At 38.1% G+C, this 24840-nt stretch overlaps 1 protein-coding gene across 1 annotated transcript; it reads left to right on the plus strand.

Moving 5' to 3' along the window:
- Positions 1 to 4122: 4122 nt before the first annotated feature.
- LOC121373918 lies at positions 4123 to 15184 on the plus strand. Its single transcript, XM_041500734.1, has 4 exons — positions 4123 to 4274; positions 7356 to 7630; positions 7920 to 8102; positions 14286 to 15184. The coding sequence occupies exons 1-4, from the start codon at positions 4127 to 4129 to the stop codon at positions 14385 to 14387; spliced, it is 708 nt and encodes a 235-aa protein (XP_041356668.1). The 5' UTR covers positions 4123 to 4126; the 3' UTR covers positions 14388 to 15184.
- Positions 15185 to 24840: the final 9656 nt, after the last annotated feature.

A 24840-nucleotide genomic window follows, 5' to 3' on the forward strand; every position in this document is an offset into this window, starting at 1 on the left:
AAGGTGTTTATAGATGGCTGTACTCTACTAGTTTACAGCTGAGCTATGAATAGTATGTCAAAGGTTATAACGAAACCACCTTACAAGGTGTTTATAGATGGCTGTACTCTACTAGTTTACAGCTGAGCTATGAATAGTATGTCAAAGGTTATAACGAAACCACCTTACAAGGTGTTTATAGATGGCTGTACTCTACTAGTTTACAGCTGAGCTATGAATAGTATGTCAAAGGTTATAACGAAACCACCTTACAAGGTGTTTATAGATGGCTGTACTCTACTAGTTTACAGCTGAGCTATGAATAGTATGTCAAAGGTTATAACGAAACCACCTTACAAGGTGTTTATAGATGGCTGTACTCTACTAGTTTACAGCTGAGCTATGAATAGTATGTCAAAGGTTATAACGAAACCACCTTACAAGGTGTTTATAGATGGCTGTACTCTACTAGTTTACAGCTGAGCTATGAATAGTATGTCAAAGGTTATAACGAAACCACCTTACAAGGTGTTTATAGATGGCTGTACTCTACTAGTTTACAGCTGAGCTATGAATAGTATGTCAAAGGTTATAACGAAACCACCTTACAAGGTGTTTATAGATGGCTGTACTCTACTAGTTTACAGCTGAGCTATGAATAGTATGTCAAAGGTTATAACGAAACCACCTTACAAGGTGTTTATAGATGGCTGTACTCTACTAGTTTACAGCTGAGCTATGAATAGTATGTCAAAGGTTATAACGAAACCACCTTACAAGGTGTTTATAGATGGCTGTACTCTACTAGTTTACAGCTGAGCTATGAATAGTATGTCAAAGGTTATAACGAAACCACCTTACAAGGTGTTTATAGATGGCTGTACTCTACTAGTTTACAGCTGAGCTATGAATAGTATGTCAAAGGTTATAACGAAACCACCTTACAAGGTGTTTATAGATGGCTGTACTCTACTAGTTTACAGCTGAGCTATGAATAGTATGTCAAAGGTTATAACGAAACCACCTTACAAGGTGTTTATAGATGGCTGTACTCTACTAGTTTACAGCTGAGCTATGAATAGTATGTCAAAGGTTATAACGAAACCACCTTACAAGGTGTTTATAGATGGCTGTACTCTACTAGTTTACAGCTGAGCTATGAATAGTATGTCAAAGGTTATAACGAAACCACCTTACAAGGTGTTTATAGATGGCTGTACTCTACTAGTTTACAGCTGAGCTATGAATAGTATGTCAAAGGTTATAACGAAACCACCTTACAAGGTGTTTATAGATGGCTGTACTCTACTAGTTTACAGCTGAGCTATGAATAGTATGTCAAAGGTTATAACGAAACCACCTTACAAGCTATGAATAGTATGTCAAAGGTGTTTATAGATGGCTGTACTCTACTAGTTTACAGCTGAGCTATGAATAGTATGTCAAAGGTTATAACGAAACCACCTTACAAGGTGTTTATAGATGGCTGTACTCTACTAGTTTACAGCTGAGCTATGAATAGTATGTCAAAGGTTATAACGAAACCACCTTACAAGGTGTTTATAGATGGCTGTACTCTACTAGTTTACAGCTGAGCTATGAATAGTATGTCAAAGGTTATAACGAAACCACCTTACAAGGTGTTTATAGATGGCTGTACTCTACTAGTTTACAGCTGAGCTATGAATAGTATGTCAAAGGTTATAACGAAACCACCTTACAAGGTGTTTATAGATGGCTGTACTCTACTAGTTTACAGCTGAGCTATGAATAGTATGTCAAAGGTTATAACGAAACCACCTTACAAGGTGTTTATAGATGGCTGTACTCTACTAGTTTACAGCTGAGCTATGAATAGTATGTCAAAGGTTATAACGAAACCACCTTACAAGGTGTTTATAGATGGCTGTACTCTACTAGTTTACAGCTGAGCTATGAATAGTATGTCAAAGGTTATAACGAAACCACCTTACAAGGTGTTTATAGATGGCTGTACTCTACTAGTTTACAGTTGAGCTATGAATAGTATGTCAAAGGTTATAACGAAACCACCTTACAAGGTGTTTATAGATGGCTGTACTCTACTAGTTTACAGCTGAGCTATGAATAGTATGTCAAAGGTTATAACGAAACCACCTTACAAGGTGTTTATAGATGGCTGTACTCTACTAGTTTACAGCTGAGCTATGAATAGTATGTCAAAGGTTATAACGAAACCACCTTACAAGGTGTTTATAGATGGCTGTACTCTACTAGTTTACAGCTGAGCTATGAATAGTATGTCAAAGGTTATAACGAAACCACCTTACAAGGTGTTTTATAGATGGCTGTACTCTACTAGTTTACAGCTGAGCTATGAATAGTATGTCAAAGGTTATAACGAAACCACCTTACAAGGTGTTTATAGATGGCTGTACTCTACTAGTTTACAGCTGAGCTATGAATAGTATGTCAAAGGTTATAACGAAACCACCTTACAAGGTGTTTATAGATGGCTGTACTCTACTAGTTTACAGTTGAGCTATGAATAGTATGTCAAAGGTTATAACGAAACCACCTTACAAGGTGTTTATAGATGGCTGTACTCTACTAGTTTACAGCTGAGCTATGAATAGTATGTCAAAGGTTATAACGAAACCACCTTACAAGGTGTTTATAGATGGCTGTACTCTACTAGTTTACAGCTGAGCTATGAATAGTATGTCAAAGGTTATAACGAAACCACCTTACAAGGTGTTTATAGATGGCTGTACTCTACTAGTTTACAGTTGAGCTATGAATAGTATGTCAAAGGTTATAACGAAACCACCTTACAAGGTGTTTATAGATGGCTGTACTCTACTAGTTTACAGCTGAGCTATGAATAGTATGTCAAAGGTTATAACGAAACCACCTTACAAGGTGTTTATAGATGGCTGTACTCTACTAGTTTACAGCTGAGCTATGAATAGTATGTCAAAGGTTATAACGAAACCACCTTACAAGGTGTTTATAGATGGCTGTACCCTTATTAGCTAGTTGAAAATGTAGCAATCAATGGTATATCAAATGTTATAACAAATCAGTCTTATCGGGTGAGTGTTTATAAATTTTACGCAGTTAGTTGACAGTGTATCATTCGATGGTATGGTATGTCATATCAAAGGTTATAACAAGACTACCTTATCGGGTGAAAGTTTATAGATTGTACTCTAGTAGTTTACAGTGTAGCAATTGATGATATAGCATTGCGTGTGGTACTCACTATGTTAGATAAACATATCTTTACTAGTAACAGCTGATACGCAACTTAGGGTATTCATGGCATCATGGCGTCCATTGGTGTTCTTACTCTTCGAGTCACCTTCACTTCAGACGTAAACCAACTAACTAAATAACTAACTAAATCCCTTAAAGGGACATTCCTGAGTTCGCTGCCATTTTTAAGATGTTATCGACTAACACAGACGTTTTAACGATTGTAAGTACATATCAAATATATTTTTCTACATACAAATTAGTGGCGGCTGTATATTAAACGTGTTTCTGATCGTTGTTATATATGTACTAGGTTAAATTTCATTTTATTTTCTAAAATATACTTTTTTCGTACGTACGAAATTATTTGAAGACAAAATCCAGTTTGGGCTTCTTACAAATATTAAGACGACCAGAAACACATTGAATATACAGACCCTGATATTCTAAACAAGAAAACATATTTAATATGTAAGTTTAATCGTAAAAATATTTTATTAGTAGTAAACATCTTACAATGCAGAAAACTCGTGAATGTCCCTTTAATGTATGTAAACTTTGATTTCGTATAACGACACTTAATTATGGGTAACCATGAAATAATTGGGTGATGTTTTATTTCTAAAATGTTTTTTGTTGTTGATGGGTAAGGGAAGTATACACAATTATATTTAATGTCTTTTTCTCATGGAATAGTATGTAGTCAACTGACTATTTGTCCATCGACACGTTTGGAGAAAGTGCTCTAGGTGAGGTAAACCCTTCATTGTATATAGAAATAACAACTCCTGACTTGCCTGATCGGGTGGGGTTTTGTGGGGACAATGACTGACGATATTCTTGTCAATGACAAAACTGGGTTGTTATCCATCACGTGTTTTACTGTTACCAGACCGCGACAGAGAAGAAGATGAATAAAGATCTCGAGAAAGCTATGAAGTCTGGTAATCAAATCGACTTGTCAAACCAGGTAGAAAGATTCAAGAAAATGCATATGGAAGACAACCCTGTTTTAACAAAGGCGATTACCCAGTCTGAAGTGGTGTCGCTGTGTGGAGGTAAGCATTAAAGTTAAAAGTGTGTTTTGTATAACGACACCACTAGAGCAAATTGATTTATTAATCATCGACTATTGGATGTCAAACATTTGGTAATTTTGACATAGTCATAGAGAGGAAATCCACTACAATTCCCCATTAGTAGCAAGAGATATTTCATATGCACCATCCCACAGAGAGGATAGCACATACCACAGAGAGGATAGTACATCCCACAGACAGGATAGCACATACCACAGAGAGGATAGCACATACCACAGAGAGGATAGCACATACCACAGAGAGGATAGCACATCCCACAGGCAGGATAGTACATCCCACAGACAGGATAGCACATACCACAGAGAGGATAGCACATACCACGACCTTTAATAAACCAGTCGTGGTGCACTGGCTAGAAAGAGAAATAGCCCAATGGGCCCACCGACGGGCATCGGTCCCAGACCGACCGCGCACCAAGCGGACGCTTTACCATATATGTTCCTCGTCGGAGGCAGGGATTAATTCAGTCAACTTACAAATTAACAGTCGGTTATGAGAAGCTTTACCAGACATTACTGAAAGAGTGGTTTTTGGTATCATCAGTATCATATATTAGGAATAAAAGTTGTATTATGCGAGCCTCTTACGAGCATAATACATTATTTTTATTCATAATATATGATATTGGTGATACCGAAACACACGAGGGTAATAATCTCTTTATTGTATAATCTCAAGCGTAATACAATGTGTTTTTGTAAACTGTACACGCAACTTTAATTCCAGTCCGCCATTACTAGATATTCAAATGACGTAAGAATACGTAACGCGCTGGGTTTTTTAATGGAAATCACGTCAAACTTGAATGACCTCATTTTGGATATCCTTACATAAAAATAAACTAATGCTTAAGGGTTTTTGTGGTCTGAACACTGAACACCTTTCAGTGTAAGGTTGCTGTTGAAATGTTTTTGTTTGATGACTATGAATGCATACGTCAATGATGGAGTATCCCCTAGTACGTTTGCTTAAATGTTAATAAACCTAGTGCCGTGACCGCGATTAATTTACATCTAATTTGCAAAGTTATCAATTTTTTAAAGTATGTTATCTGAAAAATATCTCATACTTTGGAAATGTAAAATATTATATATATTTCTCCCATTCCTAACTATGCAAGACAGACTCATTCCATGACGTGCGCTCATACGGAATAAATCTTTATTACATACCTATGCAATCTTACTATAGTGATAAAGACATTTTCAAGCCGTGTGATAAATTTATCTTGTATCACACATATATGCGAACTGGATCGGAACTTGTAAATGGGGATTCCCTTTTTATTTTTACTGGTCATGGCGCTTTTTTGTTACTGACGTCATGTATAATTTACAAATTACGTCACATCGTATTTGAAACATTACACACGACTGCCGCAGAGTGTGATTGTTAACGTTAAGTAAATCCATGAAAGGAGGATTGATTAATAGATTTCAGAAGGTATAGTTATGACGTGAAATTAAAAAGGTATGTAATAAATACAGAACTTCACATACGTTGTTTTCGCTTCCCATTTATTGCACTCGTTTGTTTTGTGCAAGAACATACCACATATATATATGTAATATATGTATCATTGTATGTATATATATATATATATATATATATATATATATATGTATGTATGTTGTATATATGAGTGTGTGCGTGCGTGTACGTATGTATGTATGTATGTATGTATGTATGTATGTATGTATGTATGTATGTATATATATATATATATATATATATATATATATATATAACAAAATTACATTTTGAACAAATATAATAATAAAACTACTACCAACAGTTCAGTTATTTAATAACATGCTGTCACTGTATATATATATATATATATATATATATATATATATATATATATATATATATATATATATATATATATATGTTAGTGACAGCATATGTATATATGAGTGTTTGTGTGTTACTGTGTTTATATGCGTGTTTTGTATATTATGTACAGTGTGCGTGTGTATGCGAGAACGTGTATATGTGCGTGGATTGTGCACTTGCACTTGGTTGGAGCTTGTACTCGGTATGAAGCCAGCATTTGTCAATCTTAAATCAAAAGTGGCATACAGCACAATGCATTATCATGCAACCATGCTTCCTGTGACTTGATAACCCCTCCGTTGCTAGCACGATAACCTTGGCGTTGCTATGTGTTATCATGTCACTAGGAAATAAGTTAAGCGCATGACAGATGTTTACTCAATTTAGTCGTAGGTCGTTACCTCATTTTTCAAACATCCAATTACAGCAATCATTGTTGAACTGAATAAATAAATATAGCATTTATACTTCCCGTAATATCAAATTACCTCTTATTTTTCAATTCTCCATTATTCGCTCCCATTCGGAACTAGCCAGCATTTTTAATTAAACATTTTGAAACAAAAAAAGCAAGTAGCTTCCTGCAAAGAATGTTTACATTGGAACAGCGTTTGACGTCACAGTACTAGCAGCTAGAGATATACTAGTATATCTTATATTCAAGTCACATATACAGGGCCGTAGCTAGCGGGGGGAGGGGAAATCCGGAAAGCATTATAAAAACTTTAAAAAAATTCTCTTCTTAACTGTTTAAGGAGTTTTAGACTATTAACTATTCAGTTGCCCCCCCCCCCCCCCCCCCCCCCAAACAAAAAATCCTAGCTACGGCCCTGATATATACTTGAGTTTATTTTCACAGAAAAAAAGTACAAAATTAGTAATGTTGTGACACAGGCTTTGAAATATAATGAAAGCATTCTACTTACAATGTGTAAACACATAACGTTTTGGCTGGTTTCTATTCCGCTTTTAACTGAAACATATTACAAAAATATAACTTGAAAAAGGTTGCATAATAAAAAAATATATATATCAGGTTAAAATGTTTTGAAACTCGCCTGTTACACCATTATGTGAACCACGCCAAATAACCACGATATGAAAACGTAGTAACCTGATATTCTATATTTATTAATGCTACATGTAACAGTTCAAGCTGTCTGTGCTACTAGGTGATAATATTGCTTGACCTTATTTCAGCCCTGAAAGACGCAGTTTTGAGTAACCGTGTCGACAGACTGGAAAAGGCCATCTACAAGACTGAAAATTCAACACACTCTCAAAGATCCAAGGTTAAAAAAGCCCTGGGGAAAGCCAAGGCAAAACTGTCCGACCTTTTAACCGATCGTCCACTTTCTGGAATGACAACACGTACGGCCACCGGTCTGAAAACGCTAATTAGACTGAGTCCAGTTGCCCACACTGTACTTCGAGCTGTCTTCCTGCTGCTTGGCGAACATGATAGTTATGTTGAGGTATCTAAGTGAATTTAAAGTTTGTATTATTTCATGTTTGTTAATTTTGTTATGGGAAAAATTTGAAAGTATATCCATATAAGTATAAGTACTTTAATTTTACAGAAATACTTTGTTACTATAATGCGGAATTATCCATGATAGTACTATATCATAAATATCACAGTAAATTTAGTGCAATATTTTAGTTTAGGTGGAAAACCTATAATCGTGTATTGATGGACAGAATAGAATTTTGAATAGCTACATTTTGTATGATATTACGTGGTTTTGATTTCTTTTGTTGTAGGATCCAAAAAACGTGGCAGGTCTATTGAAGCAGTCAGGCAACTCTTTGTGTTCGCGTTTGGAGAGATGCGATCTCAGAACCGTCCGTCCCGATGTGAGTGAACAAGCTAGCAGATTAATATCGATGTACACTACAGAAGATATCACACGGGCGAATCGAGATGTCGCCAAGGTCTACAACCTTGTAAGTACCGTTACTAGTTAGTACATGCCAGCGTGCTTAGCAGTCCCGTATTTAGGGAGGGGGGGGGGGAGAGGAGTCATCCGAACCCTCCCGCAAAAGCTAAGGTCCACTTTTTGTAACTTCCAGCCCTCCCATAAAACAAAATGTGCTTGTCTTCGTCATTCACCAATCCCCATAGCGAAGCTGTAGTGTACATGATTCAGAATTTATAACTAAAAAATAAATAAATAAATGAACGTACATGTAGCAAAAATGTTTAATTGTATTTTCTACTATATTGATAACCTCGTAGCATTTGATAAAAACATGACAATGACAGCAGTTCACCTTGTATTGATTTATCAAGCAAATAAAGGTTAACAATAGAAATTAATCCTGTTAGGTCATGTCAGGTCATAGGTTTTAAAGTGCACATTCAGAACAAGCTGTTGTAGCATACGCCTGTCATGGGCGCAGGTGTCGACATTCGCCGGTTCCTCCATCCAGGAGAGAAACAGGTTTGGGGTGAGTGGGAGAGAGGGTTGGTTTTGGTGCTCTTGAATTTGAAAATGTCCCGTAGGATTAAGGCCAATTAGAAAATGTTGCGTACTTTCTAGAAGGTAATTACCAAGTACTTCAAAATGTTTTATAGTCAACATATAGATGCCATTTTGATGATATGACGCATCAGAGACAAACATGAAATGGAATGCTATACCTGATACAATACCTTATACAATACCTTATACAATACCTTTTGCTGAAAACGTTTGAGGACTACACCTGTACTCTTAACAGGGGATGCAGGTGTTGGCGGTGATTGGTGATGATACAATTATCATGAACGTAATGTGTTTCGTTTTTCATAAATATGTTCATTATTAAAGGAATTGATCATAGTTCTGAGGTACACATACCTTTTCTGTTACTAAGGTTATAATAAGCAATTGCCGAAAATATTTAACATGCACCTCAGTTTAATACACCGAATCAGTGCCTGTAAGTCATGTTGTATGCTAAAATTTCATTATCTTGAAAAACCAAATATAATAATAACTTTAATAGCCTTAATAACAAAAATACAATGTACAAAATAATGGAAAATCGTTGTTTTAAATTATCAATATTTAAGTTCCCGATCCCAGGAAAACGCGTTTTAGACTCAGACTATTCACATTTTCCGGGGAGGATGGCCCTGGATCCTATACATTATCCGAAAGACCCCGGCAAATGCATAGTCGAACCCTCCCACTCAAAATGCTGGCTACGGGCCTGCTTAGTAATACCCCTTTCCCACTTATGCGGTTTTCGTACGGTGCGCGCGGTTCTGGAGTGTACGGTTTTCCGCCAGTTTTTTTATGACCAACGCGCAAATTTCATTACCTTGGCGGTGTGCTCACGGGTTGATCACGTCGGTGTAGCGGTTTCTGCGGTTCGATGCGTTTCGGCTCGCGTAGGGTCGTAGAAGGTCGTCTTTCAGCGGATCGCCGGGGATGACAGACGGTGATCACGTTGTTTACACGGATATGCACGGTGTTCTCACGGATGTACACGGTATCCTCACGGATATACGCGGTGGTTTCGCGGATGTGTGCGTTGTCTTCACGAATATAAGCGGTGGGCTCGCGGACATGCACGGATGTTCGCGGTGGCTTTGCGGATAATCACAGAAGCACTACGATGAATACGTACACCACGGATTCCTCACGGTGTGTAGACGGTTCTGGAACTGCGGAAAACAGCGAGACTCTGCGGAGTGGGCAACCGCGCAGAACCGCAGAAGTTTTGGTATAAAAAGTCCCTCCAATGCTGCTGTCTGCCATTTCATCTGCTGATTTCAAGAAGATAACATGCTGTCTGAAGAAGACACGTTTTTTCCACCAGACAATAGAGCTAAATTACTGCAACAATGTGCTATGGAGCTCCTGGTTCTGACTGCAGAAGCTGCTATGGTCATTATAATAATGAGGAGGCAAAAAGAAGCTGAAATTGTTGCTGCAAGAGAAAGAAGGAGAATGAAAAGACAGAGAAGAGTATGGGTCAAACAGTGGTTGCTGAGAAGGGTCAGGTTTGGACAGTATGAGCAACTCATGGTTGAATTGGGAGCAGAAGACCAGTCAAGTTTCAAGAACTTTCTGAGGTAACTTCACATTTCTGTCATCATTCCAATTAAAATGTAAGTTTTTCAAGAGGACAGAGGGAAAGGGCTTATAGTTCGATTAACACAATATAGGACATTTACGGACATGCCAGTTTTAGTGGTCGAGGAAATCAGAGTACTCGGAGTAATTCACCGACCCGCGGCAAGTAACTGGCAACTTTCCCACATTCGTATGTGTAAAAATCCCTTGACAAGTATTAACCTGCTCTGAGCGGGATTCGAACTCACGCCTAGGAGGTGAAAGGCGTAAGATAATTAATCAAGCGATTTTGACCCCACGGCTACCGTGAAAAAGAGAAAAATAGCTTTAACCTAAGTACAAAGAGAATCCTTCCTGACTGTGACAGCTTGGAAAGCTAGTGTCATAATTATGGAGGCAAAGTACATTACTAAAGAATCATACAAATCTGAAATGAACCATAATGATGAAATTGCAAGCAAAGCAAAGAAGAGGAATGATCATTTGTCACAAAATGTACTTACTTTACTCAGAACGTCTTCTGCTGAAGGTGTTGTGGAGGACATCTTTGAGGAACGCTTGGAAGAAGAAACCTTTGAGAATTTGGACGCCTTGGACACTTCACTAGCGGACCCATGATCTGAATCTCCATCCTTCTTTTCTGTGGAACCATGATCTTGAGATACATCAGATGGAGCAGCACTGGGCAGGTTCTCCGACAGTTGACCCCCTTTCTTTCTCTTGCCTTCTGCAACTCTCCTCATGTAATTCTGGATGTAATCGAAGTTGTCTAGGACCCACTTGTCACGGTCAGTGAGGGGCAATGCTCCAGAGCCAGAGGGCTGCTTCTTGGTGATTTTCCCTGCTCTGTCTCGCACCGATTTCAACCAGGTGGTCAACTGTTCTGCGGATATTCCGAACTGTTGAGCTTTTTCTTTCATTAATCTCTGCCTCTTCTCCTTGTTTTTATAATCAGCCATCCTGAAGTTGTATAAGAATTCATTTTCTTTATACCAGTCAGCCAATTCTTGTTCTTGTTCTGGCTGCAAGCTCAGTGGAACAGCTCTCGTTTTTTTCATTGCTGGGGTTGTTGCAGCTCCGTCTTTTGTTTGTACTTCTATGTCAACTGTCTCATGTGTTTGTTGTTCTTCATCGGATTCTACCGTAGCAGGATCATGTTGTGGAGAAGGTGCAACAGGAGGAGTGACAGACCTATGTCTTTTCTGTTTGCCCTTTCCTCGTCCCTTGGGTGGCATGGTTATCGTGGAATGAGGAGCTTTGGCATGGGCTGCTTTATATATTTCTCCAGAACCGCTACAGATCGTGAGAAGAACGTAATTAAACGTGTTAGCCGTGTGGATAACGTAACAACCGTAGTTACCGTCAAGAAACCGCATGCAAACCGCCAATGCATTCAAGGGAACCGTATAGCTTCCGCAAAGAAACCGTAGCGACCGTAAATGTTAATTGTGGCGGAAGGCTGCGGTTGTCTCGCGGAAGGTCGCGGAAGGTTAACGGTTTGCTTGCGGTCAGTACGGTGCATTCACGGTTCGCGCGGATTTCTTACGTTTTAGAGCTTTCCGCAGCATTACGGCGGAAAAATTAAACATGGGTTTCGAGCTGATTGTGAGATTTCTTCTCTTACAAAATGCAGTGATATATATATTTTTTTTTTTATTCCTAATATATGATATTGACGATACAGAAATACACAAGGGTAATAATCTCTTTATCATATAATCTGAAGCTTAATACAACGTGTTTTTGTAAACTGTACACGCAACTTTAATTCCAGTCCGCCATTACTAGATATTCAAATGACGTAAGGATATATGGCGCAGTGTCTTTTTGAATAGAAATGACGTCAAACTAGAATGACGTCTTTTTATGTCCTTACATCCAAATAGACTAGAGCATAATGTTTGTTGTTGTTGTTGGGGTTTTTTTGTCTGGAGGCTGTACAGCTTTCAGTGAAAATTTGTTATTGAAATGTTTTTATTTGATGACGATGAATGTCAATAAACCTATTGCCGTGACCTCGATTAATTTACATCTAATTTGCAAAGTTATCAAATTCTTTAAGTATGTGATCATGTATATGTATATGTATGTACGTATGTATGCATGCATGTATGTATTGATGTATGAATATTTATATATTTTATGTATGTATTGACGTATGAATATCTATATATTGTATGTATGTCGAGTTTGACGATTGCTTACATAGATATTAATGCTCTGGTGCATGGGATAATTAAATCCTGTGTGGCCTCACAAATTATCCCATGCCGTTACTGGGACTCGAACCTATGGCACCGAATCGCCAGCAAATTGCAGACTTATCGCGATAGCTTCTGAGCTATTGAGGCATCCATAAAAAGGATGCTCTTTAACTCAGCCATATGCATGGGGCCTACAAGTTACGCGATCGATCCCGCTTACGTACATGAAACAGTGGGCAGACCTGGCACTGGCTGGTATGTATTGATGTTAGAATATTTATATATTGGATGTATGTGGATGTTGACGATTACATACATAAATATTAACGCACTGGCGCAGGGGATAATTAAATCCTTTCTGGCCTCACAAATTGTCCCATGCCGTTGCTGGGACTCCAACCTATGGCACCGAATCCCCCGCAAATGGCAGACTTGCCACAATACCTTCCGAGCTATTGAGGCATCCATATGTATTGATGTATGAATATCTATATATTGTATGTATGTCGAGGTTGACTATTACATACATAGATATTAACGCACTGGCACAGGGGATAATTAAATCCTTTCTGGCCTCAAAAATTGTCCCATGCCGTTGCTGGGACTCGAACCTGTGGCACCGATTCGCCCGCAAATTGCAAGACTAACCACGATACGCTCTGAGCTATGTTTGTATGTTTGTATGTATGTATAGATCCATACATATTTACATACATACTTACATACATACAGACAGATACAAATATACATATACACGGTGTGTGCGTGTGTGCGTGTGCGTGTGCGTGTGTGTGTGTATATATATATATATATATATATATATATATATATATATATATATATATATATATATTGGCAAGGCTTGGATTATTCGTTTCAAATTTCGCGAAGAGCGAAATATCAGTTGGGATTATAACTTGTAGACATTCGTGGATGCATTCGAAGACTGCTAAAATGTGCCAAACGTAAAGGCACATACGTGATAATAAATGGGTTAAGGCACAAACTAGTAACGGATGCAAAAACTGTTTATATGTATGTTTTGTTACAGCTGTTCATAATTTTTAAAATGTGCCTTTGTGATAGTACCCACCAACAAAGCGACAAACAATATAACCATCATATGCAACCATCTCCCGAACAAAGAAACTAATGGTTGATAATAATTTAACTAGTTTTACGGTGTTAGTATTATTATGTTGTCTAAGGAAGAACTATCCTAATATCCGTCTAAACAAACGTATACCGAGACAAGTCTTCTTCTCTGATAACATCTATAAATGTGGGGACAAGACAAATTGAGAAGCAACTGGTATTTCCTCTAACTGATATATTACTTGCCAACTTGTTTCTCGATGCTTATGAATATGGAGCTCTGTATAATTCGGTTCAATGAAAACAAAGAAGTCTAGGTGGAAAGTTCGAAGGGGAAAAAAAACGACTGAAGGCATCAAATCAGTTTCAGACCTCGATCTATGCTGTTACAGTGCTAAGTGTTGTTGTTTAGGTTTTCACAGGTCATGTGACGTTAGGACTAGTAACAGTAGTTCGCATTTCGAGCTGGGAAAAATAATACATGTTGGAAGGTGGGAGTTTTACAGATATGGTGACGTTATGACTAATACCAATAGCATTGCGATCTGGGGAACTAATACGTGTTGAGGGAGGGGTCATAGATATGGGGACGTAGTATCAGTCGTTATCGACTATATTATTTTCAATATCTGAGTATCCAGAAAAAAACAATCATTTATTCTTTCTGTGACGCGCCATTCTTCTATTTATTCCCGGTTGTGTGTAGTCTGTTTCTAACGGCTTGGTGATAATAGCCATTAAATGTTTTATTTTCCGTTTTGCAGATGACCAAGAAACTGGCAAGTCTTTCCGCCAACGAACACACACCTTCCATCGGTAGAGATGGTACATCGTCACCGATGTTTGGCACCAATAATCCAGCATAAATTCAGCAGTGAGATGAAACTGGTTCAGTGTTAGAAGTGTGTGAACTATGAAAACGTCACGACGTATATTTCCAGTTCAGCCTACGTTGTACAGTTGGTCGTGCACCCTTGTTTCGTTATATAATTACTGTATACACTACTGACTTTCTGGTGGATTACGATCTGCTGGGTTCTCATCCGATGAACTCGCACAAAACAAACCCTCTCAAAGTTACATTTTATACATTGTTCTTCATTAAACATATTTAAAAAAACAGGACCCTATAGTACCAAGCTATTTCTATGAAGGTGACAGAAGGCAACAGATTTCGTTTGGGTACTAGTGGCTTAAATGGTGATAAATTAGTACATGTAAGTGGTAGCCCTTCGTGTACGTATGGTCATATAGTTGAAGACGCTGAACACCTTTTTACGTTTTGGTCCATTATACAACCTCGTAGTACCCTATTTGTGTAGGCTTATTTGGTGATTCAGACCTTATGGTTCACACAAAATATTTCTATTTTTCCATCTGTTCAGAACTTTCTTATAAACAGCAAACGTTTTGAGAATAATTAACAATTCATCACCTAAATATTTGCTCTTTTTTCCATTAATTTTCTCGTTTTTACTTTTCGTTATATTATTCTTCTTGGTAGTCATAGTGTAAATAATTATATATTTTTAAATTTCATTTTGATTTACAAAATATGTGTATGTGTGAAATGCAGGGAGAGGCCTTCATATAGGCATTAACCTGTTGGTCAGTCTCAAATTGCTGTATTGGGTTTCGGAATAAATATTATTTAAATCAAAAACTGCTTGTAATCTTTGGATATAACGCAAACAATTGTTAGCGAGAAAACCTGTAGTATTTGTGTTGTTTGAATTACCAGAATTACAGCCAGTGATGTTCTGTGATCACAGTCTCGTCAGTAATATCTTCTGTTAGGTGATCCTAGCTCGAGCTGTGAGAGAATGTTGGCGAGGAGAATCACTTAACGAATGTTTTCAGACTCCCTCAAGTGTGTCCAGCCTTGTATCGTCTCAGTAATATCTTCTGTTAGGTGATCCTAGCTCGAGCTGTGAGAGGATGTTGGCGAGGAGAACCACTTAACGAATGTTTTCAGACTCCCTCAAGTGTGTCCAGCCTTGTATCGTCTCAGTAATATCTTCTGTTAGGTGATCCTAGCTCGAGCTGTGAGAGGATGTTGGCGAGGAGAATCACTTAACGAATGTTTTCAGACTCCCTCAAGTGTGTCCAGCCTTGTATCGTCTCAGTAATATCTTCTGTTAGGTGATCCTAGCTCGAGCTGTGAGAGAATGTTGGCGAGGAGAATCACTTAACGAATGTTTTCAGACTCCCGTCAAGTGTGTCCAGTCTTGTGTCTTGTCAGTGACCGGACTGTTGGTGGCACTGGTCGTGGTGCGCCATGAACTTCCGACATTGACATTGAGTGAATGTCATCACATCTGAATTTATTCCAATGAGCTCTGTCCTGTGCTATTTTCGATTCAGTAAACAGGCCTGGGAGTGGCAGTTTATGAAGGATGTTTTGTCCAGTAAAAGATCTCCTCGGGAGTGGTTCTCCTCCTATAGGGTCTTTCCAAAAACACGAGTTATCCGTCCTTGCCGGAACTCTCCTATATACGAGAAGAGTCGAATGAGATAGTAGCAAAACGTCCAGCAAGTATCACACAGTTATCAATAACGAGAGAAATGCCATAGAAAGCGAATTATTGTTACATTTGTCCGAATAACCGTAACGAATGGGTTCCAGGCTTTCTGCAAGCAGTAAAGTGTTTTACTATTTTGTTGGGTGGCAAACGTTTATTTACCAAATGTTTTGACACCGAACAGCCAATGATTAATAAATTAATGTGTTCTAGTGGTGTCGTTCAATAAAAGCAGATTTACGTTCGTCTATTGGAGGACAGCCACTACCGAGTATACGCTGTACTGGACAATACATCTTTCCTGCACTGCTCAGAGGACGGACACTCCTAGACTAGTTTACAACGTCAAAATTAGCACTGGACAACGCGCATTGGAATAAACATAGCTAGCTATTATGATAATCACTCATTAAATCAGTGTCAAAACAGTGATGATATCAGGTTTTCTGTGACACCCTTCATGAGTACTGCCACCACATATATCAAGTCCGTCACTCCACCTTAAACGATGAAAACATAATAAATATGAAAGAGTTTCACCAAAGAGAGGAACATGTATTTTCAAGTTCAAATTATGCAATAGCACGAGGCATCATGTTGGTCAGTGATGCATCGTATTTAATAGATACTTAGAAATATTAAGGCGACCAGAAACACGTTGAATATACAGACACTTTTATTCTAAACAAGAGCATGTATTTAATATGTAAGTGTAATCGTAGAAATATTTTATTAATCGGAAACATCTTACAATGCAACAAACTCGGGAATGTCCGTTTAAACTACGGCTATTTGGTATCTAATACATAATATACAAAATAAAAGGAAACGCGAATATTTAAACCTTTTTTTCATGATAAAATGAATTCGGTAAACAGCCCGTCAGAATGGGACTAAATGTTCATAAGACATTCATAATTTTAACTGACATAAACGTTAAGATTCCAGGATATTAATTTGAAATACAATAAAACAAAGTAAATTAATATTCGCCTTTAGTTTGTTGTTCAGTATATTAAGGTTGTTTCTACACTTGGTCCGCAGAGTGTGAGAGAAATCCGCTACTGCTAGTTATGTTGTGAACATAGTCACCCACAAGAATGTCGCCACAATGTGCTAATGAATAACAATATGGAGATATTATGGTCTAATAGTAATCCATCAATAGGAAACTCGGAACAAAGAGGCTTTTTGTGGTTTAAAAAAGTATCTATTTAATACCAAACAGCGTGATGTACTTACAAATCTGAACACAGAACTGTTATCCGTGATCAAGACCGTATTTCTGCACAATACAGAGTCGAATGGGCATTTGGCAAAATAGTGGTCGATTCCATTAATCTCTTTCTAGTGCCTCGTCTGTTAGAGGAAAGCCACTCACGAGAAGATCCTTTACTGGACAATACAACAGTCCTGTACTGTTCAAAGAGGACTGCCACTCAGACTACTAGTTTACTAAATCAAAACCTAGCATAGGACAGGGCGCACTGGAATACACATAGTTGTGATGTCATGCACTCATGAATCACTGAACACCCATAGGTTCTGTTCCGTGTCCTATCCTGTTTCTTATCTATATAAACGATGTTATTAGTGGAACGGTTTCCAACGTACGTTAGTTTGACGACGTTTGCTTGTTGAAAACCCTTGTAATATTTTAAACTCTTGATCATCAGTGCAGTAACAGTTGTGGTCTGTTAAACTTTAGTCATAAAAACAAATTACTTTCAGTCGTAAACCTAAATTAGTAAACCATCCTAGCGTTCTGGGGACAGTGCAAGTAGGCTTATCTAAGGTTGAAACCAAAACCTGTGCATGATCAGTTGTTTTCGTTCTTTATCTACAAAAATATACAACTCATTTATGCTCCTGATTTTCGATTACGCTGATATTGTCTGGGATACACTATCATTTAGTATGTCCAGGATATACAATCATTTAGTATGTCCAGGATATACAATCATTTAGTATATCCAGGATACACTATCATTTCGCAGGGGCGTAGGCTGGGGGGGGACCGTTGAAAGCGGACTGTTTGCTTCAGCGGGGGGGGGGGGCGTCCGACCCCCCCCCCCCCCGCTGAAGCAAACGGTCCGCTTTCAGTACTAAAACACAGGTTTATAAATATGGTGCAAAAACAAAATAGAAAAAGGTCCACTTGGTTCATATTCGAAACACCCCCCACCCCCTGCCCGATCCAGATCACGCTACGCCCCTGTTTCGTATGCTCAGTCTCTTAACACAATACTCAGTTGGATGCTCTTCGTACAGTTTACAGCGCGGAAAGCGAATTTATACCTTTATCAGAAGGGAAACATCGTTACAAACTTTGTATGTGTGAACTTTAAAATAACTTTCTTGATATTACCAATACGTCGTTTTACTGTCGAGATAAACCCACACCATACACGCAGACCAGCCCTGTATACAGCCAACTCTGGGTATTAGTTATTTAAATGGCTTTCAGTTTGAGTTTCCTCTTGTGACTACGAGTCAGAATTACCAAATGTTTGTCACCCAGTAGTCGATGATCAATTAATCAATGTGATCTAGTGATGTCGTTAAACAAAACAAACTTTAGCTTTGTTATACCAGTTGTGGAGCACTGGGTGCAACGAGAAATAGTCCATGGGCGCACCGACGGGGATAGATTCTTCACTAGTCAATATGGCAAAAACCAAATTTGCATACGACTGATTACACCTGGTGCGAACAAACTTTTTCTTGCTCCAGCCAGTGCACCACGACTGGCACACCAATGTCAATGGAATGGTGAATATAAACGATCCCTTGCTACTCCACATTCATTACTATTCGTTATTATAATATGCACTCCACATTCATTAGTATACGGAAATGTTTTATTTAACGACGCACTCAACACAATTTAGTCACGGTTATATGGTTAAGGACCACAAAGATATTGAAAGAGGAAACCCGCTGTCGCCACTTCATGGGCTACTCTTTCCGATTAGCAGCATGGGATCTGTTATATGCACCACCCAATAGACAAGATAGCACATACCACGGCCTTTGTCGTGGTGCACTGGCTCGAGCGAGAAATAGCCTAATGGGCCCGCTGACGGGGATAGACCCCAAACCGACCGCGCATCAAGCGAACGCCTTACCAATGGGCTACGCCTCGCCCCTCATTAATATACATGCACATACTTATAATGTACACACCATATTCATACACGTCACATTCATAACAATACATATAATATACACACCACATGATTTACACACCTTTCTTTATTATACATAAAACCTACACTCTGCATTCATTATGTAGCCTATTCTGCATTCCACAATTATTATTATATATACGATCTGCACTGCACATTCATTACTATACATATAAAACGGAATGTGTTGTCTAGATTATATGAATAATAATAACTTGGAGTGCAGATTATGTGTATAACAATGAATGTGGGGTGTTGATTATAAGTATAATAATGAATGAGGAATGCAGATTATATGTATGGTAACGAATGAGGATTATAGATTATATGTATAGCAATGAATGGGGTGTGCAGGTAGTGTTTATAGTATTGAATACTAAGTGTAGTTATATGTATAGCAATGAATGGGGAGTGCAGGTAGTGTTTATAGTATTAAATAATAAGTGTAGTTTATATGTATAGCAATGAATGGGGAGTGCAGGTAGTGTTTATAGTATTGAGTACTATGTGTAGTTTATATGTATAGCAATGAATGGGGAGTGCAGGTAGTGTTTATAGTATTGAATACTAAGTGTAGTTTATATGTATAGCAATGAATGGGGAGTGCAGGTAGTGTTTATAGTATTGAATACTATGTGTAGTTTATATGTATAGCAATGAATGGGGAGTGCAGGTAGTGTTTATAGTATTGAATACTATGTGTAGTTTATATGTATAGCAATGAATGGGGAGTGTAGGTAGTGTTCGCTGAACACAACTGCATTTTTCGCTGTCTCGAGTAGAATGTCAGAGAGAGTGTATATGATACATATAATATTATAGACTGGGGGAGTGTATATTACATGTATAATGTGCACTGGGGAGTGCTTATTCTACGTATAATCTTGACTGGGGAGTGCAAATTCAGGGGAGTGCAAATTATATGTGATACCAGAACCACAATTGTTTTTTAGGCCTGGGCAGTAAGGAAGGATATGCTTCGATGCAGTAGCGGTGTCAAGTACCCTTCTACTAGAAATCTATGTTGGGTGCCTGTAAAATTAACCTCTACAGTTTGGTATGGAATTGAAAGTGGTTGTGAAAACAGTCTACGATATCGAATTGCGACACAAAAGATGCCACTTTCTCCAGTTATTAATTTGCGTGGGCTGTTCTAGTGTTTATAATCTGTGATTCATATAGCAATTTCAAGCATATAATATACAGAGGATAATAAACGAGTTACCAGTTATTATCAAATTTATGTCCCGAGTGAAATAATTTTCAGTTGTCACGAGCTTTAGCGAGTGACAAATGAAAATTATTTCACGAGGGACATAAATTTGATAATAACTGGAACCGAATTTGTTATTCTATTTATTACCTCAGCTATTTGTTTTCTCTAAAAACCTTTATTTTCCACGCACATGCACGAAGGCCAACCTGTATAGAAACGATGTAAACCACATTACGCACTGTTCTGAGAATGACTATAACGTTGTAATTTAATCACGTTCATAGATAATTTTAAAACCCCCACAAGTTCTCTTTATTCTGCTTCAAAATCTATAATGAATTGCATTAAAATGACATTTTGTTATTAATTTAACACCAAAAACAGAGACCCGTAAAGGCAAACTCTTTAAACTACATGACGTCATTTTGTGTGTTTGTCAAATCGTGATGACGTCATATTTAGTACCAACAAAGTCATTGGTTTGTAAGCGTCAAATTGTCCAAAAGTATTGTTCGTTAAACCAATGCAGAATATTTCTCACTGAGAAAATATGGAAAATAGTTTCCCTGTTATGAGTGACCGCTGGGGTAATATATATATATATTACACACCAGTGTAACACGTTGCTCATGTCATAATAATCACTCAATATCTAACTAGTATAATATTGGCGTGACGTAGATCACTTGCTGACCCCAAAAAATAATGTGTAGTAGGTCCCGCAATCTGCTTACATCTGCGTTGCGGATTGTTTGTAGTTGGTTCGTGAACAGTGTTGGTATCTGACTTGCTTTCGCTCGTCATATACCAAAACTGTTCACTCATTTCATAAAAATGGTATGATAGGCAAGCTCGTTTAGTATTCTGTATGTATTAACACTATCACCTGTAGAATTTTATTTCATATTATCGGAAACGACCTGTGTGACGTATCTGACGTCTCTGGCGTGGTGGGTACAATTGCCTGTAATAGTGTGTACTGTCTGTGTCCGACAATGGTGTTAGTTATCTCTGATATATAAAAGTATTTTCACATTTTCATCTACTCCTCTTTTGTGTTGAAGTGTAACACTGTGACTATTGAAAACAATCTTCAACACAATATTTTTCATATTTATCATATAATAGCTAGTATATACAGTGTAATCAAAGTATGTGACACACACACACGCGCACACACACACACACACACACACACACACACACACAGACAGACACAGCGAGAGAGAGACAGAGAGAGAGACAGAGGCAGAGACATAGAGAGAGAGAGAGAGAGAGAGAGAGAGAGAGAGAGAGAGAGAGAGAGAGAGAGAGAGAGAGACGCTGCTGCCACGTTCCCGTAAAAATGATAGTACATGCAATGGTCTGTATAAGTGTGAACGTAAACTGCTTAAACTAGTATACAATATTTAAACACACACACACACACATACACACACATAGACACGCACGCACACACACACACACACACATATACACGCACGCACACATAGACGCACACTCAAGCTATAACTATATGTTAGGCACTAGCTCGAGTCACCTCTAGCCCTCCCCTTATTGATATGCTGTAGTGGAGGGCTGTCTGTGTGTAATACTTCGGCAATCGTCGACAACTAAATGGTAGCCAGCTACTGTGTTTAAAATACAAATGTTTTCCTAAATCTGATGCCACAGAGCTTTAGTTTGATTATTCTCGAGTCTAGTAATGACATTAAATTTACATGTTGTTAACCAGTGCCAATGCTACGCGAAGAAACCCGACGTCTCTATGCGAAACGAACCTGAGCTGTACTTTCTTGTGTTGACGTAGAGCAAAGTGTGTGCCCACGTGACACGTTGGCACTGGTTTACAACATGTAAGTTTAATGTCATGACTGGACTCGAGAATAATCAAACTAAAGCTATGTGGCATCAGATTTAGTAAAACAATTGTATTTTAGAAATTCAGACACTGTAACTAGGGGTGACTATTGCGGTCAGTTTTACTATTGCATTAGTATTGCGATAGTTAAAATACTATTGTGATAGTATCGTAACAGTGATAGTACTATTGCAATAGTATTGCAATAGTATCGTGGATTTTTAAATCGCTTGATAACAGTAATATGAACAGATATTTCGCAAAACTATTTCCCTCAGTCTTCCAATATGTAATTATGTATGTATGTATTGATGTATGAATACTAGTGTATGTATGTCGAGGTTGACTGTTACATACATATATATTAACGCACTGGCGCAGGGAATAATTAAATCATTCCTAGCCTCACAAATTGTCCCGTGCCGTTGCTGGGACTCGATCCTATGGCACCGAATCTCCCGCAAATTGCACACTTGCTACAATACCTTCTGAGCTATTGAGACATGCATAAAAAGGATGCTCTTTAACTCAGCCATAGGCATGGGGCCTACAAATTATGCGGTCGATTCCGCTTACGTGCATGAAACAGTGGGCAGACCTGGCATGTATGTAAGTAAGTATGTATGTATGTATGTATGTATGTATGGAGGGGGCGGGACGTAACCCAGTGGTAAAGCGCTCGCTTGATGCACGGTCGGTTTGGAATCGACCCCATTTGGTGAGCCCATTAGGCTATTTCTCGTTCCAGCCAATGCACCACGACTGGTATATCAAATGCCGTGGTGTATGCTATCGTGTCTGTGGGATGGTGGTACATATGGGGGATCCCTTGCTGCGTTGGGAAAATGTGGCGGGTTTCCTCCGATGACTGTGTGTCGGAGCTGCCAAATGTTTGACATCCAATAGACGATGATTAATTAATCAATGTGCTCCAGTGGTGTCGTTAAAAACCTCCAAAACAACGTATGTATGTAGGTATGTATGTAGGTATGTAGGTATGTTTGTCTGTGAGTATGTGTGCGTATGTACGTATGTTTGTGTTTGTATGTGTGTCTGTGTTTGTACTTAGTTATTTGTAATTATGTCACTAAGTAATGAAATTATGCGTTTATCGTAGATCGTATATCACTATGCATACTATCAAAACTATCGATAGTTGAGCAAACAATTGCAATAGTTATCGATAGTTGAATTAACTATCGATGCTTTGCTATCGAGGCACTGACTATCGCAAGATATCGATAGTTCGATGTATTGTTACACCACTAACTCTAACTGTTTACTATTTCATCGTCGATGACTGCCGAAGTATTACACACAGTCCTCTATCCCTCCCCTGCAACATATCAATAAGGGCAGGGCTAGAGGTTACTCGAGCTAGTTAGGCACCAAATCAAATAGTCGCTGTTTTAAAGTGTTTCAAGTGTCTTTAAACAAAGTTTCCTTTGGCTTCTTGAGTGGTCCCAAAACTGATTGATACGTATTAGATACTATAACAACGACACGTTTATTTCAGTGTGACAACTACCGCATTCCACTTTCTGTCCAGGGTAGCTTAGAATACTAAGACTATTGCAATCTAAAAACAAATGAATATACTACCTACAAAATGTTAAGCAATTTCTAATCGAAATGACACATTTTCTAATTTGAATGAGATACATTTTCAGCTTCAAGACTACTGGTATATACTTGTCAAACATCCACCTGTTAACCAAACGGGGCATTAGACTGAAATCATTAGGAAAAATCGCATGGTGTAACGAAACCATACACTAAAATTATCATAAAATTCATATATTTATTAAGTACAAAATATTTAAACAAACTGATTAATAATTGAGATACAGTACACAGCAAAATACAGGTACACCTTATGTGCACATACAATTGTAAAATACATTTAAAATATATTTTTATTATGAAGTTTTTCTTCTTTAGTTACTGCTAATATCCATACTTGTTTGTCTCTGTGTTTTAATTATTTTCTTTGTCTGTATATCTGTGTATGTGTTGTTTTGTTGTTACAACTCTCTTTAAGACGAACAAAGAATATATATGGGTGTGTGTGTGTTGTGTATGTGTGTGTGTGTGTGTGTGTGTGCGTGCGTGCGAACGTGCATGTGTGCATGCATACATACGTACCTACATATATACATACATGGTTTCATAATCAAGTGTAAGGGTTCTGTTTTTTACTGCCGAGAATGTCGAACTAGTCTGTGGCTGTTTTAATACCGTGTAGGCCCACCATGTGACTGTCTTTATGTTCGCGCCATTGACAGTGTGAGTCAATCCACTTGGTGGAGGGGGAGTGCTGCCACTTCTCTCTGACGACCTGCTCCAATTGATTTACCTAATTGCTAGATCAGGTTGCAGGGAAGTAAATCATAATATTCTGTGCGCCATATTAACACAAATGCAAACCAGTGGAGAACAAGCATTTTCGTGCGTGAATCACATACATAGCCAGTTCATATTTGGTGCTTCAGAGGTATCCGAACTAGGTGTTATCAACCTAAATCTGGAAAA

The sequence above is a fragment of the Gigantopelta aegis genome, chromosome 6, assembly GCF_016097555.1.
Source record: "Gigantopelta aegis isolate Gae_Host chromosome 6, Gae_host_genome, whole genome shotgun sequence".
NCBI classification, from domain to species: domain Eukaryota; kingdom Metazoa; phylum Mollusca; class Gastropoda; order Neomphalida; family Peltospiridae; genus Gigantopelta; species Gigantopelta aegis.